Source organism: Manis javanica, chromosome 6, assembly GCF_040802235.1.
Source record: "Manis javanica isolate MJ-LG chromosome 6, MJ_LKY, whole genome shotgun sequence".
Lineage (NCBI taxonomy): Eukaryota > Metazoa > Chordata > Mammalia > Pholidota > Manidae > Manis > Manis javanica.
Genome location: NC_133161.1, coordinates 121,399,660 through 121,417,706, shown reverse-complemented (window position 1 = coordinate 121,417,706; position 18,047 = coordinate 121,399,660). Strand labels below are relative to the sequence as shown.

At 36.3% G+C, this 18,047-nt stretch overlaps 1 protein-coding gene across 3 annotated transcripts in view; it reads left to right on the top strand.

Annotated features, from left to right (window-relative positions):
* Window positions 1-18,047, top strand: part of ARHGAP42 (Rho GTPase activating protein 42) — a 259,498-nt gene that overhangs the window by 215,600 nt on the left and 25,851 nt on the right. For all 3 annotated transcript variants that reach the window (XM_073239416.1, XM_037025624.2, XM_073239417.1), the window contains 7 exons: window positions 44-144; window positions 1,830-1,939; window positions 4,208-4,286; window positions 5,672-5,711; window positions 15,284-15,346; window positions 16,313-16,387; window positions 17,448-17,532. In XM_073239416.1, coding sequence (XP_073095517.1) covers window positions 44-144; window positions 1,830-1,939; window positions 4,208-4,286; window positions 5,672-5,711; window positions 15,284-15,346; window positions 16,313-16,387; window positions 17,448-17,532 — 553 coding nt within the window. The remainder of the gene's footprint in view (window positions 1-43; window positions 145-1,829; window positions 1,940-4,207; window positions 4,287-5,671; window positions 5,712-15,283; window positions 15,347-16,312; window positions 16,388-17,447; window positions 17,533-18,047) is intronic.

Sequence of the window (18,047 nt, the reverse complement as noted above, 5' to 3'; positions counted from 1 at the left end):
AAATCATTATTAACATTCTGTAACATTTGTTTCCCTACATTAGGACCACTTGGTTTTACATGGACTAAACATTATTGTACTTATGATAAGGGAAGTAAAACATTTACAATGAGTGTTTCAGAAATGAAATCCAGTGGGAAAATGGTGAGTCGTTTTTGTTTTTAAACTGAGCTTGTTATTTAAGTAATGGAAGTAAAACAAAAAGTCACGTGTGCTTGTTTTTTAATAAACATATACACAATTCTTAAAAACAGAGAAGTCAAAAAGATTTTCTCTCACCTTGATGATTTTAAAAAGAGAGGAGCCAGGATTTTTCTTTACCTTGGACATGGAATGTTTACAGGCAGTTGAGTTAAATACTGGAATCCTTTGGTAGGCTTCTGAGGGTCACCTCACATCCCTGGCAGCCGAGTTGTCTATGCTTTTGTTGGCCAGCAGCCCAGTGGGGACTGTCAGTGGCTGGACCAAGCTCAAGGATTCTGCCTTTTTACCCCAGATGGCCTCTGTGGGAAGCTGCCTTTGCCCCTGCCTGCTGCTTCCTCTTCTGCACTGTGCACTGTTTACTGAAATGCAGGTCAGTGACGTGTTGCAAAAGAAATCAGTCAATGCTCGTTTGCTGCAAAAGTTAAATTGGTCACTGGGTGTCTCACATGACTAGTAAACAGTGTAGAACAAAGTGTACTTTACCTGAGGAAATGCTCCAGAATGCAGCACGTTTACTGTGTGTAGTGTATAATCTTTCTGTGAGTTAAGATATGAAAATTGCAAATGACTAAGCTTGTGAATTAGGTAATTGGTACCGTCTAAGGATTCTAGAGCTGGCAGTTATCCCGAAGATTGTTTAGTCCATCCTTATTTCAACTGATTAAAAAATGAAGATGGTAGAAATGACTCACTCAGCTAATCTGTGGTAGTGATTGTGGCAGCAGTGAATGGTGAGCTACCTGAGACACATACCCAAATATATCAGCTGACACACTTATGTTCAATATGACATAAAAGAACATACTAGAGAAAAAGGAACCTTAGATTGCTGCCATCGTGAGAAGTTATTAAGTGAGATAATACACGTGGTTTGTACTCTAGGGGTTTCATAAGCAAAGGTACTGCCTGCAAGTCAGTTTATGTGATAGCCAGTGAGCTAATAAAATAGAACCAAGCTGAAGTTCTCCTAGTAAATCTGAGATTTGCAACGGAAGACAATAGAATTAACCAGACATTAGGTAAATGTTCCCTTTAAATTGACTGACATCTCAGGTATAGAAGATAGTTCTTAAGAATTGAGCTTATGTTGGATCTTGTCCAAAGAGTTTCAGTAGCAGAGTAGCAATTGGATACCAGCAAAACAGTCATGTATGTATGATTGTAGTAGTGTAATCTCTTAGCAATCTAGGACATTTTAATTCAAGAGCAACAGTGTTGTATATCCTGATAAGCAATCTGTATATCTAACTGTGACATTACAGTAACTCTAATTTCACACGTTTTCTAAGTCTGAAGCCCTAAGGAATGTACATTACAGTGTGATTTAATATTGCAAATAAATGTGTAAGTGTTGAAGAATCCTAGATAAGCATGTTGCAGAATTATTTGAATAAGTATGTGTATGTGTGATTACTTTATTAGTAAATGGTTTATATTATAATTGAGCAGTTGACATTATGCAAAAAGCTTTTGCATTCATAGGATAGGATGTGATTATGACCTTTATACATGACCTTACGTATAACCTGTTCTCTAACATTTTAGTACAAAAACTTGAGGTGGTGTATTTAATATTTTTCCATTCCCCTTGTCATCATGTCACTGTGCTCCCCTTCTTGTTTCAGAATGGCCTTGTTACTAGCTCACCAGAAATGTTTAAATTAAAATCTTGTATCCGAAGAAAGACAGATTCAATTGACAAACGATTCTGCTTTGACATAGAAGTAGTTGAAAGGTTTGAGCTTTTCTTTATATTTTTTAATAAGCTGAATTATTTGTTTCTATGTTTAGGTATAAATATGAAACCGCATAGATGTGCTTGTGTTTTAGTCTCTTTAAAAGCAGTATGCATACATGTTCATTCTTTCACATTTGTTCAACAAAGATATATTGTATGATGCTTTCAAAAAATTCAAACACAGAATGCTGTGTAAAAACATTACCCAGGGAAGGATCTGGAAAATCAGCATAAAAGATGGCATGGGGGAAAAGTGCATGCTGTGTGGACTTGAGGCCCCAGCATTAGGCAGGAGCCTGACAGAGGCATCCAAGGCTCTGGGTCAGCCTCTCTGTAGGCTTGGGAGGTCTGGTGACTTTGCTTCCAGTTAATAATAAGACACAGCTGGGGATGCCATAAGCCTCCTTCCCCAGCAAAATTCAGCACCTCCCCTGTATTCTGGACATTCTTAGCAATGGGGATATTGGGAGAGACATAAATGGGAATATTTCGCTCTACTCCTTTCTTCTATCAGTACAAGTAGAATAGAAACAGAATAAAAACAGTTATGCTTCTTGGTCTCTGTTCTGTTCCAGAATCTGTTTCCCTGCTCCTGCATATGACCACACTTTTCTGAATACTGTAGCTTTGTGCCTATGTACTAATATACTATAACGCACTATAACATACAATATATATTCTCATTTACTATATACATGTGTAGTTCACATATGCTATGGCTTGTAACTATCTAGTAGAGTAAGGCCCCCATTCTTAGGCTCCTTTGAAATTGTGTTACCTACTTTGGCCCTGTGTTCTTATTGGATGTGCTTACTAAGTTCCCCTTCCTCTCCTGTGGGATTTTTGACTGGGATAGTATTAAAGTTTTCCTTAGATGGAGAGTTGAACTCCCTTTGAAGATTTTACCTACCTTTCTTTTTCTTTTATTCTGGGCACCCTCTTTTTATTGCAGTTTTGAATAGAATTCATTTGTAGAAACTGCTCTTTTTTCTAAATGGTTGACACTTCTTTATAGAAAAGTTATTAAGTTTATATATAGATACATATACATAGCAATCTATGTCCAGCATAGATGTAGAGCTCTTTATTGGTTTTAATAGTTGTGTTGTAGAACTTCTGGATTTTCTGTGTAAACAAATATGAGTATGTTAGCAATTTTTCTTTATTTCTGCACTTTCTAGTTATATAATGTTGGCACACACTGTTAAACTCTGTGTTTTATTTGCTTCATCTGTAAAATAAGGATAGTAAGTAACTGTCTCACAGGACTGCTGTGAGGATTAAATGAGATAGTAAGGGAAACATACAACCATCCCTGGTACATAATACACAGCCAACAAATATTGATTGTTGTTATTTTATTATTGGTGGTGTTACCCTAGCTTAAATTCTCCAAGATCAAGTTATCTTGATCCTTATATCTGTTTTCCTGTTTAGAGAAGAGATATAGGTCTTTATCACAATTTTGGTCCATTTCAGGTTTTTAATTGTACAATATTTAAATGAAATTTCTTTCTCAGTATACCTCTCCATAGGGCCTTCTAATCTCCTGATGAAATTCATTTTTTGGACAGTATACACATTTAACTAGGTTAAATTTACTGTTACTGTGTCTCATCTTTTCCTCCTGTTGGTTTTTTCTTGCTCTTTCTCTCCTAAAGTATATCTTCAAGTCACTATTTCAAAATGGGTAGTTGGGATAGGAGTTATTTTTGAATGAATTAATTTTAATAGTGTGATTATAGTATAAATAAACACATTGGTTTTAGTATACTCTTAATAATTAATTATTTTATTGTATGAAGCTTTCCATATCGCTTATACTCATCATAGTTATTTTTAGTGAATAGATGTGCCACGTTGGGATCATAATTGTGATCTTCCTCATAGTGTGGGATGTGTGACTGGTTTTGAACACGGGTGAATGTAACTTTGTCAGCTTTTTGGTCATTTCAGGGGCTATAGTTTGAAACTTGCCTCCTTCAGACCGTCTTGTACCTAAAACAGTGATTTTGCTACCTCTGATTAGTTGAATTAAAAATCTGTGTGTGTGTCTGTGTGTGTTGTGTCCACAGTGACTTTTCTGAAAGGTACCTGTTGGTCAATCTTTTCACTTTCTGTTTTTCTTTCCTTTTTTCATTTTTTCTCTTCCCTACTTTTTCTTCAGATTTTACCTTTATAGTTGACTAAGAATTTATAAAAATAATAAATGTGTAAAGACATACAGGAATAAATTGAATTATATAAAATGTTTGTTTTTCATAGGCATGGGATCATCACGTTACAGGCCTTCTCAGAAGCTAATCGTAAACTCTGGCTAGAAGCCATGGATGGGAAGGAACCAGTAAGAATATGACACGTCCTATAACTTAGGTTTTATTGCTCTAATTACAAAGTACATCTGAAAATATTGTATGTCTGTACTGTATTTGAAAATATTAAAGTACAAATTAGAGGATTAGACAGTGTTAATATTTTCCTAGTATTATCTCAGTGGCACATAGTGGCAACTTTCTAATTTGTTTCTCAGGGGGACTTCCAAGACTAAGTTAAAACCCTAAAATTACTTTAAAAGAAATTACTTATAACCGTTACTTTGGCTGCACTGATTGGGTTGTTTTATTCAGTTACTAATTATTGAGTGCTTACTCTTTGCAAACTTGTGCTGGGCTTTATGATCAGCACGGTGAACAAGTTTCAGAAGGACTCACCCTGTGGTCTATACCATTGTTTTTAAAAGTTGCATTTGATAAAACTGCTTTGACCTATTAACATTTTCCCCTCTATCCATGTCACTATTTTTCTAACACTTACTTTGATGTTGGCATGATAATTTACTTAAAATTATTAGGAAAGCTTATGTAAAAAAGGGGAATAAATCATTGATCATGGTTTTCTTCAGGAAGAACCTGCATTAGATGGTTAGAAAGATGGGCACACAGAGCACATAGGAAGCTCCATCTCTATACTGTTCCTTGACAACTATCCTTTAGATGGCAAAGAACCTATGAGCAAAGTTGTGCAAAGTGCCTGTGCAACAGCACAGCTGCACAAAGTGTGGTCCCAGACTTGAGGCCATCCCTCAAACTATTCCCAGTCCACAATAAAACGAGCACAGAAACCATGATTAAACATTGGAAAATTTTATAGGAATTTGAAGAAGTCATTTCACATTTGTTGAATTTAGTAATAAAAAGTTTGGGTGCAATGTCTTTTCTCTGTTGTGTTATATCTTCATTGTATTATAATTCACAAAAATAATCGATGAGATTAAAAATTGAAACCAAAACAATTTAGCTGTTCCCCAACTCATAGTTAAGAGGCAAGCCCTGACCTGGAGCAAATTGAGAAGACACTGCCATAGTCCAACAAGTGCCACTTAGGGTTCTGCCTGTGGAGCACAAACACGAAGCAGATAATTTGAGGAAGGAGCAATCAGGTGAAATCCATCCTGGTAATTCCTGAAGAAGGAGTATTTGTCATGTTGGGGAATAGAATGAGAAGCCTCAGCCAGATGTAAAGGGGAGAATTTTACATAGGGCAGGGCAGAGAGGGATGAAAGAGAGGGAGTCAGTACTGGGTGTCAGGGTGGGGAGCTGGCACTCTGGACCCGAAGTTGTGGGACCTTGAAATCAGAACCACTCCCATTGTGTATGCTGGTATCACTGCCACTCTGGTAATCTGGGCTGGGTCATTAACTACAGGTAACTGACTTCTCTTGTTTTTTAGATTTACACCCTGCCTGCCATTATTAGCAAGAAAGAAGAAAGTAAGTCATTTTAATAATTATTAGAAGTTTCATCATATAATTATTGTTACCATAAAGGTAAAAATGTAATATTAAGAAGGTAACCCTTAGAAAATGATAGTAACATACCGCTGATTTGTTCGTGCAGCAAATTTGCAATTTTATTCAAAGAAGTTTCTCATGTAAAAACCACTAACTGTTGGTGTTACAGTGACCAAAATTAATTTTTATTCCTTTGGTGTTTGCTTGAAGGTGCATACCTTGCTTTATCCCAGAAAAAGATTAAAGACAGTAGACAGTTGATTTTTAGTTGTGTGTAGTGTTCTGTTTAGTTTTACTTTGTTTTAGTGGCAGCAGAAGGCTCTTTATCTTATTTTCCCTGCTCCAATTTACCAGACTGAAGACGTGAACACTTTATGCTGGGTGTAGGAGATTGTGCCCCAGAATGTGAAGTATAAGGACATTGTTGTAAAATACAGGTTCTGTAAGAAAATAGTATTGTCACTATGTAATGACTGAATCCTACATGTTGAGAACAAACACCAAGTATCAAAACATTCTTAATAAACACATTTTGTTTCCTATTACATTTCTAATCCTCTTTAATCATCTACCACCTTCTTGCTACCCTTTACCCTTGGTTATTTTAGGATATTTTCATATGTATTTTACAAAGATTATTTGACATTTAAAATTTATTTGTATATTTGTTTCTAAGGTTATATGTATAGCTTTTAAAACAATTTCAAGTTTTATTTAACTCAATTGACTTTCTCATGACATCTGAATTTTTATTTTTAAAACAGACTTAACACTTTTAAACTGCTATTAAAATACAAGTTAGAATGAAGTGAAGATAAAAAACTGAAAAGTGCTTATTTCACAGTCATAAATATTTACTGTATGAGAAAGCCTATCATTTTAACTGAATGAAATGCCTCCTAGGGATTAATCTTAGAAATTATCAAAAGAAAATGCATGATTTAAAATATCTTTAATGTTAGAGGTTTAAACAAATTATTTCCAGTTTTTATTCTTACATTTCTTTGTTGCTAATCAAGGAAAGCACTTAGAAAATCTTTCATTGCCTACTTTTATCTAATCACAGAAACATGAACCAAGGTGTAAGAGTTTTGTAAGTACTGAGTGTTCCTAAACAATTACCTAAAAAGCAATCTGTTGTATAATTTGCATTTGAGTAGAGTTTGAAATGTGTTCTCACACACTGGTTTCATTGTTCAGATCCAGTATAAAGATAATCCTCTCAAATTCAAATGAACTTCTTGAGGATGAATACTTGGAAAACAACTGAACCTATATATGGTATTGAATAAGGCTTCTGAATGGGGACATGGTCTAGTCAATCAGAATATATTTACTAATTAAGGCACCTCTGGAACTAAGAAAGTTATCAAATGTACTTAAGCTCTGATGGTGGAGGCACCGAATGTGCTGTTTCATGCAGTAAAGACTTGCTTTTTTGGAAATCAGCTGCCCTGTTGTCTTAGCCACCTGAAACAGAACTGTGCCACCATTTGTAATTATAAAATGGTGTGTTTTTAGAAAAATTACTGATCCAGAAGTGCATGTGTTTGTATCATTTCTCACATTCGTGCCTTTGGTATGATGTACTAGTTTCCTGCCAGCTTCTCTGAGCAGCTGTGATAGAACCCCCCTCCGCGGTCCTCAGCACTCAGCTCAGGCCTGCGGTCTGTGAGGTGTGCGCTCAGCACGGGTGTGCACTTACTGTTTACTCTCAGTACCAGGAGGCTTTCATTGCCCAAGGGGACAATTTGATAATAGAAGGAAATATTACAATTACTTCTGCTTTTATTAATATGTAGTGCTTTAAGTTATAAATCTTACCTTTTAAGTTTTATTTTTATTACTTTACCTCAAGCTGTATTTTTCCTTTAAACCTATTTTTAATTCACATAAATAGCTTATACTTATCAATGTACCCTCAATTTTAGAAGTCACTTTCACTTTATTTTTTCATAAATTCCCCCATTTGTACATTTAGTCAATCAAGCTTCTTTAGACATATCAAGTTATAATTACAAAACTAGTGAATTTCATTCTCCCCAATGTAACCCCTAATAAGACAAATTTGTGATTCTGGCTAAACATCTGGCAATTTCTGTAATCTAGTTAATAGGCTTATAAATGCAGAGATTAATATCCCTTTATGTATTCTAAACATTTTTTAAAAATTAAAAAATGCATAGTGATTTCAGAATTACATGAGCATATTACTTGGGCATAAAGTGAACATCCAAAATTATACTTGCTTTTGGTTGTTTTTACACATTCTCATAGATTCAGATTTGCTTACCCCAGCTGAATCACTCCTTTGTTGGAAAGTCAAAACTATAGCATGTGCTACCAATGAAAGAAGCTGATCAATGGAGAGAGGATTGAATGCACCTTCCAGAACTAAGCTCCCTGCACCTTTGAGGTGGACTTTGTGGCATTGCCAACTTGTGTGAAAAAGCCTTTCTAAAAACCCTTAACTCAGTGTTGCAATAAAGATCCTTTCCATGAAATGACTTGACTCTCAGACTGGTCAAGGGGCTTTCCAGGTCTTCAGAATTTAGATTGTTTTGCATGTAATTTTGAATATTTTACTATGCCAAGACCGAAAATTTATTAATGGAATTTTGAATCTTTTGTCAAGACTAATTTTACCCCTTTTCTCTTTTCTCATGCGTCTTACCAACCACTAATTTTTTAGTGATTTAGTGACTCATGGGATATCTATGAACAGTGTTCCAGATTCAAGCACGTGGTCCTATTAACTCAAGAGCAGTACCCTGTTTTCTTCCCAGCAATATGTCCGAAATTTGGTTTCAGTTCAAAATTATATTCCAGTGGTGAAGTTCTCAGACCTCTTAAGTCTTGAATAAATTATGCGAGCTCATTAAGTTATGTTAGAGCAGCTTGTATCTTTCTTTATGTTTGCCTCATCCACCATTTTTCCACATATCATCCTGTTCTTTGCAATCTCCTTGTCCCTTTTATGACATTTAACTCACTTCAAAAGTGTTGGGTCAATTTCAGTCTGTAATTTCACTCACAACTGGTATTTGAAACAGTACTAGCTTCGATTCATGTGCCACCTTGAAAGGTGCTTCTTTATAAACTTGGACATTCAGATGGATTCTGTTTATCTTAAAATACTTTTGTTATCCTTTGGAAACTCAGTGTTGCATGAAATGTGTTTATGTTTTTGAAGATAATAAGCTTAGGATGGTAAAAGATTATTTTGAATGCCAACCATTAAAAATAGTCCTAATGTCTATGATTTCACTGAGAACCCTAAAAGTAACATGAAAGAACTGTCTAGTGTTCTAAAATAGGACAGCGTGAAGGTATGGAGAACATAGGCCTTGACAGAAAGAATGAGACCACGCTGTGACTGTGGAGTCACGAGGCGTTCTTAGCAAGCCAAACGTGGAAGAGGCTCCCTAATTTGAGGTTCCTACTCTTAATTTACCATTTTAGTGTACAGGTGCCTTAAATGAAACTAGCCTAATTCAAAGAGAAGGAAAGTTTGACACATCTTAATGAAAAAAACATCAAGTAAAAGAACTGTGGAGCATTCATCAGTCATAGGATATTTAATCCCAAATACTTTTCTGGTTGTAAAATATGCCAAGTATACTTGAAATTATAAGACTTTGAGAATAGAAATGTCTGTCATCCATACTGAACAGATGTTATTCCTTTGAGATTTCAAATAAACTCAAGCTGTGCCATTGAGGTTATTATGATGCGACTGGGGACTGAAAATAGCTTATAGATTTTCATAATTGTGCCATATGAACCCATTGTTCAAGGAAAGAAATTTTCTTTCTTGACACACCTTTTCTGTCCCAGGACTTGTCTCTTAGGACTGGTTCTTAAAGGGCAGAGGCACTGTCATTTTTCCTAGGCTTGCTTTCTCTGACATTCTCTGTTGGTACCATGACTTTTGTCCCCATTCAGACTCCAAATTTTGTGTGATGGCTTCTAAGTTGGTTCTTCTACCCAAGATCTGGTGAAGGAAAAGGTACTTCGTTCTCATTCTTTCATGCAATTCCATTCAACAGTACTCTATGTATACCTACTTTATTCCAGATATTGTGAATAGGGAAAAGGAAGTCCTTTCCAGTGATGTTTCTGCTAATAAAAATCACTGTTTGGCCATGTAATGACAGAGTCACCTAACATTCAGTCCTCATGTACAGAATCAAAGGAATTGAACCAGAAGATACTCTCAAAATTTCCCAGCAACCCTCAGTAAATATCTGCCACTGTGTTCATGAGTGCCTAGGGAATGTATTTCCCCCAGCAATAAACAGAAAAATTAAGCTCATTTTTCTCATCCTAGGCAGTTTCTGTCTCTCACACGTTTTTGAGCTTCTTGCTGCTATTTAGATAGCTTAGTTCTGCAAGTTCTTAGATATCCTTAGGTCACCTTCTCTCCCTCCACCACATCCTCCCCTAAGCTTCTGAGCAAACAGATCTTTGTTTTCATCCCTGAGGCCCAGTAAGAGGGTCGTTACTGTTCGTGGGCGGGGTGGAAAGGAGTGCTTTGGGCCAGAGCTGCCTCAGAGTTAACGGTTCGCCCATTAGGGAGAGCACAAAGGTCCTGTGGGTGTCATAAACGGCAGTAAAGGCACTCATCTCTTTTTTTCTGTTTCTTTCAAGCGTATGTGGAATGACATTAGTTGTCTGTGATAAGGGGCCTTTGAATCTGAAATGGCAGATTAGGAAAGTGAATTAGCAATTAAAGACAAGTGGCTTTGTTTTGTCAACCCTGCAGATGTACTGTAAGGCCAAGCAGATCAGATCTGGAAGGACATGCTGGGTTTTCAATTACTAGCAAATTGAAGGTACAAGGACTTTTGATTTGTCAGCTGTTGTAAAAGACCATTCTTTCCCTTTTCCTCATGGCTGTTTGAATTCTGCCGAGATTCCTAGCTTTTGTGCTGCCTAACTGCCTTATGGAAACTTTATTTAGGTTTCAATAAGAGCTTTAGCCCTGAGTAGGTTCTGGAGGAAAAAAAAAAATGTTTACACTTAACTTTTGATTGGATAAATTAAGTTCTTTAAATTAGCCTGTGTTTTGCTTCTCCCAAAAGTCAGGTACAGTTGATATTACAGGATTTCAATTCCTGGGAGTTTGGTGGTAGTTGTATTCTGTGTATCCCTCTGGTCCTTTGTATCAGGACATTCAGGGCTGGAGTGGGGAACTTGGGGAGGAGTTGATACAGGAGGTCTTCTTAGCTGATAACTTCTAAGTCTTGTAGAAGCCAACAGAAAGGGTACTTAACCAAGGCAAGTGCAAACCAGTAATTAGCAAGCCATCTGGCCCTCAGCACTCAAGGGCTGCCTGCTCTCGCTGGGCAGTGAGCCCTTCCTCCTGATGATTCACGTTTCTACTGTGTGGGGCGGCTGTGCCACGTGCTCCACTGTATTATCAGGAATACCTTGGCCCCCGCTAAAGGAGAATTATAGAAACTATCAACCTTTAATGATGTTATTTATTAAGAACCCCTTCCCACTGAGGTTTTATTTGAACACTAAGGAGTTCCCAGTGTTTTTCTTTTTCAACTGTAAGGAGCCTATTCCATTGAACTTTCATCAGCACTGACATTAAGGGCAGCACCTGCTTCATGGCTTTGGACGGTGTTCATTGCCTTTCCGGAATGTTGGCCCCAACTCCCTCAGAAACAGCACTCCTCTGACCGCCTTGCACGTCAGTCACTGCAAGGCAGTGTGCCATAGCCTGTTTAAGCCACATCACCCTCTTCTCCTCAGATCTCAGCAGAAACTGCCGGCTGCTTGTATGGAGGCTGTTGAAAAGCAGTTTGCAGTGCAGTAAACACAGGCACATTACTGTTGCCTTTTATACCAGTTGACAAGTCAGCCCCCAAATGGGTATATCCTAATTAAGCAAAGAAAAGCTAATTGTGTGAGATTGGCTTTATGTCATTTAGTCCATTTTACCATTAGCAAGCCACTTAAGTTGTATATAGAACTGACCAGTTTATGCTGTGGTAACTGGTGATCCTTAAATCTCAGAGACTTGCCATGATAAACATTCACTTCTTGATCATGCTTTCTGTCCATTCAGAATAGCTGTGACGCTGTCACACACAGTTTTCATTCTGCAGCCTAAGTTTAGGGGTTAGCCTCTCTATCACTTCTGATCTTGTGCCAAAGAGAAAAAGAAATGTAATCTACATACCAGCTCTAGTGTCTGCTGGATAATGAAATTTGTTACCTCCATCCATGTTTCACTGTCCAGTGCATATCACAAGACCAAGCTTTTCTTTGCAAGAGCTACAAAACATAATCTTCCTGCAGGAATGGGCAACAAATGTGGGCAAACAGTAATCCCAGACTACTACAGTCTGCTCAGTTCCAGAGTGAACACAGGGAAACAGGTGAACAGAGAGGTGAGGAATCAATAGAAGTGCATAGAGATGTAAGGAAGCAATTATTAATTTTGAGAGGATGTGTTTGTTCATTGTGATTTGCTGCAATATAATGAGTATCAGGTACATTTCTTAATATCCATCTTGTTATCTTTCCAGTAGCCAGCTAGATTCACAAGTATATGCTTATTCTACATTTGTTTAAAGAAATAGATCATTGCTCTGGCCCCAGATATTTTAAAAATAAGTAATACAGTATACCTCTTTGAAGAATAATACTCCTGGCAGACAGTTTCTCAAGCCCCAGTGACTTCAGCTATGCCCAAAGTAATTGCCTTCTTCAGATAATTTACTTATATATTTACATTCTCCTCTAGCCAGTAATGATGGTGATAATAGTCAACACTTCCTGTAGCACTGACTATATTCCAAGCACTGTTCTAGAAGCTTTGCAGATGTTAACACATTCCATCTGTAAATGGTCCCATGAAGAAGATAAAACTATAAAACTATTACCCTATTGTATAGAAGGGAAAACTGAGGCACAGAGAGTTTTTTTTTTTTTTTTACAACAATGCCCAGTAACTGGCAGGAGGTGCGAGATTAACCACTGCCTTCTCCATCTGGTTGGAATGAATGGCTGATTTCCGTTACCCTTCTTTCTTTCTTTGACTTCGTGTAGCAGTGATGTGTGTACAGAAGCAGGTGGAGAAAGAAACTAGCATTTTATGAGGTCTGTCTCACTGTTTGGTGCTCCTCAAGTGCTTCCTGTGGTTTAGTCTTCATCTTACCATGACTCTTTAACATATGTATTATTATTTCCCTTATATTAAATATAAGAGAAATAGAGTTCAAAAACATAAATAGGCACATTCCCATTTATACAGGAGTAAGTACTAGTGCTGAGATCCAACGCCAGGTTTGCCGGGCTTTAAACAGACCTGCACCTAGAGCCTCCCTAAATTCTTTCAGGCAATAGCAAAGGATGTTCAAAGGAAACAAAACAAAAGTGCATGGTTATTTTTGCCAACACTGTTCTTCCACATCTTGGAATTGATAGTGTTTCATCACTCACGTGAAGAGAGCTAAAGCATGAGATCCTTGGGACACGTCAGACAGTGGCATCCGCGGGGTGACCCAGCAGTCAGACGGAACATCTGTAAGATCTTATTCTTCGCAGTGAGCCTGTGGTATTGGTTTATTAGCATAGACTAGAGTATTGGTGCCAAATATCCAGGATACTTTCGATATTTAGTCTTGTCATTCCTTATTTTTCTCAAAATAGATGCTAAAGTAAGGTCTGTTTTTATATATCACACTTCTCATCTGTTTTGCCGAGGGCAAGTTTTATTGAAATTTTTAAAAGATGGTTTTCTCTTTTAATCTTTTTTTACTGAAAAGTTGAGCAATGTGACTTTAAGAACCAGATATTATAAATGTCAGAAATATTAATTGAAACAAAAATGCTTGTGTATCGTTTTTACCTGGGGTTACATTTTTTGGCTCAGGTTTTGCTGTATTCATAAAAATGAAAATAATTGATTCCTCACCTCTCTATTCATTTATATCAGTTCCTTACTTCTCCATTCACCTGTTTCCCTGTGTTTAATAAATATTTTAAAGTATCTGAATGTATAATGTTATGCCTGGCATTTTGGGTTTTTGGAAGCAAGCGATCCTTCTTAGTGTCCAGAAGGAGCTCCACTCCAAGTTAGTTAGTCAACTCTAAGTAGGTATTATTCAGTGACTGTTCAGTTCTTGTATACTGAATTCATCCAAATGATTCACTGAGTTGTGTTCACTTAGCATCGAGCTCTGGAGACACAGGAATAAATGAGCCAACATATATTTTAGTTTTAGCATTTTAATATTTTTAAGTCAAAATTTTTTTAAATTTCTAAATAAATAAATTTACTTTTTAAAAAAATATCAGACAGTTCCAAAGTCTGTTGAATAAAAATGACAGTTCTACCTTTTGTCCTCTTCTTTCAGTGTACATGGATCTTTCTAGAGTATTTTTTCCTAGGAATATAGAAACATTCATATTCTCAGATATTTACATATGAAGAAATTGGGTCTTGTTGGTCCTGTAAGATTGCTTTTTTTCAACCTCACAACACATAGTGAATATCTATGTCAGTACCTCTGGTCATGGATTTCTGAAGCCTAAAAGGGTTCAGTGTTTTCTGTGTCTAAGTTTTCTTCAAATTTTTTTTTAATCAGTTGCTGACACCCCTTCTTCATTTTTTAGCACAATTTGTTGATTTTTTTTTCCTGTGGACCTATATGGAAGTACCTGAATGTTTTTAATGTACCACCTTTAAAAAGAAGCAAGTTTCAGTTTTTTATTGGTTAGAATTGTTTCATATACTATTATTTCAGAATATGAAGAAATAGATCTCTATCACATGTAATGAAAATTTTCTTAATGCCAAAAATCCAATTTTTTTTTCTCTGGGTGTTACTTGGTGTTAGATTAAACTCTTTCTCTTTAAATAAGTCATCTAATTTGACCTGGCCACCAAACCTTAAGAAAATTAGAACAGATTTAAAGAAAATCTAGCAAAAAGCAATTAAAATAAATTACTATTTTATAATGTAAGATCTTTGGGGGGGATTTATGGTGGACTAAGCATATTTTGAATTACTTTGAATATGATACAAAATGCAATAGAAATAATATTGGGCTTGGAATCAGAAGACCCGGATTAGAATCCTGGCTCTAGAACAAAGAAAATGAAATTTTCAGTAACCCAGTGAATCATATTAAGATTACAAAGCCTTCTCTCTACCTCATAATGTCGTTTTGAGAATCCCATGAGGAAGAATATGTGAAGGGCTTTGTAATACAGTTATTAATAAAGCGATGTTTATTCTTAATGTGTTTGTATCATCTGGAAAAATATGTAGAAAGTGATGTTTATTTCAGGAAAATAGATGGGATTAGTGTAACAGATTTACTCTCTATAAAGGATTTGTGTTTTCTAAGGGAGAAAGTTCATGTGCTAACTTTGGTGAATGTGACCCTCTCTATTCCACTTCTACCACAAGATAAAAATTCAAACTCTAACCAAAACTGTGCCATTAGTCTTGAAACATCTGAGGCAACTAAGGGGGAATGTAAATTCAGCATAAACCCTTTACATGATTTTTTTTTTTTATCTTCAGTGTACTTAAATGAAGCAGGATTCAATTTTGTGAGAAAATGCATTCAAGCTGTGGAAACAAGAGGTAAGCATTGCCTGCCAAGTATTGGAACTATTGTGTGGTCTCTTACATAGAGACTGCTCAGTAAATGAGGATGTATTTAGTCATTAACATGAGATTCATTTTAAGAATTATATAAATGTATAAATTATATAAATACATGAATAACTGTAGTTTGAATTTCAATTTACCAAAAATAACACTAGGAAAATCTTTTTAATAACTTTTTCTAATTTAGCCGTTTACTTCTTATTGATAGACTGTATTATTTAATATTGTCAGCACCTCTTTAATTTTTCTCAGGCTTTAGGGGGTAAGACTGCCTCGAAGCTTGTCCTGAGATCCTCCTTCCCTATGCTATTTTCCTCCCCAATTTCAGTCACTATCACAATCTCAGCTCCTTTCCTCAATCTCGTCTTGACCTCTCTCTTGAAACCCACTCCAGCTGCCTGTTAGACTCACTTCCAAGAAAACTAGTGTGAAGCAAAACTCATCTTAGGCTTTAGATTTCTACCAGCTTAGATTTAAATTTCGGTACTGCCACTTAGAAGTTTTAAGAAGTTAGGTATGTTCCTTAAATTCTCCGAATCCGTTTCTTCACCTTTAAAATGAAGATCATAAACACCACCGAACTGTTCAATGTGCAGGACTCCATGACCAAAGAAACAGATGAGAAATACACAAATCTCCCTTAGAAAACACAAATCTTCCCATCTTTGATGCTTTTTTTAATATTCAGATAGTGGTGAATAGGCAGGTATACTTTGCTACTTTGAAGATCTTCAGAGACTTCCAAATCACTGTTCCATGTCTGATCCGAGAAACAGATGTCTCATCGGGGTTGCCAGGGTAGGTTTGCTAAAGTTAGACTGCAAAATTGGAAAAATAGCTTTCAGATTCTCTGTGGGCATATGTCTGAGTTTTTAACATTCCGTACTTGGGAAGCTGTGTCTCAAACTTTGTGATTTTTGTGACTTTTTTCCCTATTAGGTATCACCATTTTAGGCCTCTACCGAATAGGAGGAGTGAACTCCAAAGTTCAGAAACTCATGAACACCACATTTTGTAAGTTTTGGATGAAGCTGGTTACTTAGTTTTTGTGTTCTTATAGATAATCCAAACCAAAGGTTTCTTTGAGATATGGACTTGAGACAAAGACAAGATACTTCTCGTCTTTGTGTATTTTCAAGTGATATTAAAATTAATATTTGTAATAAGTTTTTAATGTCCTGTTATAAAAGATGAATAATCAGAATTTGCGAGGGGGCCTTTTTATAACATTGGATTTTTCCTCAAGTGCCCTTTTTTTAACATGTAATTACAAATACAATTAATTGAAATCTCCTGGAAAGTACCAGTTACAGTTAAATTTTAATGTGACTGAAACTTTTGAACACCATACATACCAAAGAGTAGACAAAACAACTATAATTATAATGTTCACTAAACTTATCTCTATTATTCAAAATTATCAGTTTTGTTTATAAATAACTTAAAATATTTCTCTGTAAACTTCTCTTGAAATATAGTTAGTATCTTGGTTTCAGGTATACAACATAGTGATTTAACAATTATATACTTTGCTAAATGATCGCCATGATAAGTGTAGTTACCATCTGTCAATACAAAAGATATCCCAATGTGCCATTTGATTAATTAGAGGTACAATGATATTTATGGATGCTGGATTTAGGTTGCCTGGTTTGAAATCCTAACTTGGAATCCTTGAAAGGTTTGTGACTTTGGGTGATTTGCTTAACCTCTTTGTGTCTCTGCTGCCTCATTTATAAAATGGGAATCTAAGGACTGTCAGGATTGGATATGGTAAACTATAGAAAGTACTTAGAAGCATGTCTGGCATATGGTAAGCTCTCTGTGATGTTGTAACAGTTAGCGGTAATTGGATTGGGGACAGTATTATCCTACGAGAAATCTTTGAGGTTTATAAAGCCTCAGAATGAGCTTTGTACCAGCTCATAGGAACAACAGTCCTAAAGGTACCTCTGTTGGTATCCTAAGAAATAAATGCTTCTCTCTTTGATTTACCAGTATGTCTATCTATTTTCTGAATGGTGTGAATGATACTTTGAATTGTGTAGTTGAAACATCTTTTTATTCTTTTCAGCTCCAAAATCCCCTCCTGATATTGACATTGACATTGAACTGTGGGATAATAAGACAATAACAAGTGGGCTGAAAAACTACCTCAGGTGAGGAGGGTTTAACTCCTGCTGCTCTGCTGTGAAGTCTCACTCACCTCCTCGGGCTGCCCCGTGGGATCCTCGGAGCCCGTGTGTAAGAGCTTTCCTCTGAGCGCAAGTTCCTCGCCTTAATGTGAAATAGCACAAGGTGGTAATGTTTACGGCTAGTGTCTTGGGACTTGTACTTGGTTTTTCACATAATAAACTATATTATTTGAGGCTATAAAATATATAAATACTAAATAATGTTTGATGTTTCATATTAAATTTGTACAGTTTCCATATTTTTTTAAGTAAGTTGAAATTGAAAGTATTTTTCAACTATTGCACCCATATCGGAGGGAGTTCTCACCAAATGAAAAATCACCTCCCAGCCTCCCATTCTAACACAACTGGCAAGAAGAACTAAGGGGAATTGTGTCTTTGAGGTCTGCATTTTAGGATTGCTTGGAGCCACCCTTCTAGGACTTTATCAAACTCCCTAATCACCCAGTTCTTAAGGAAGCCCTGAAAGTTCACAGGAA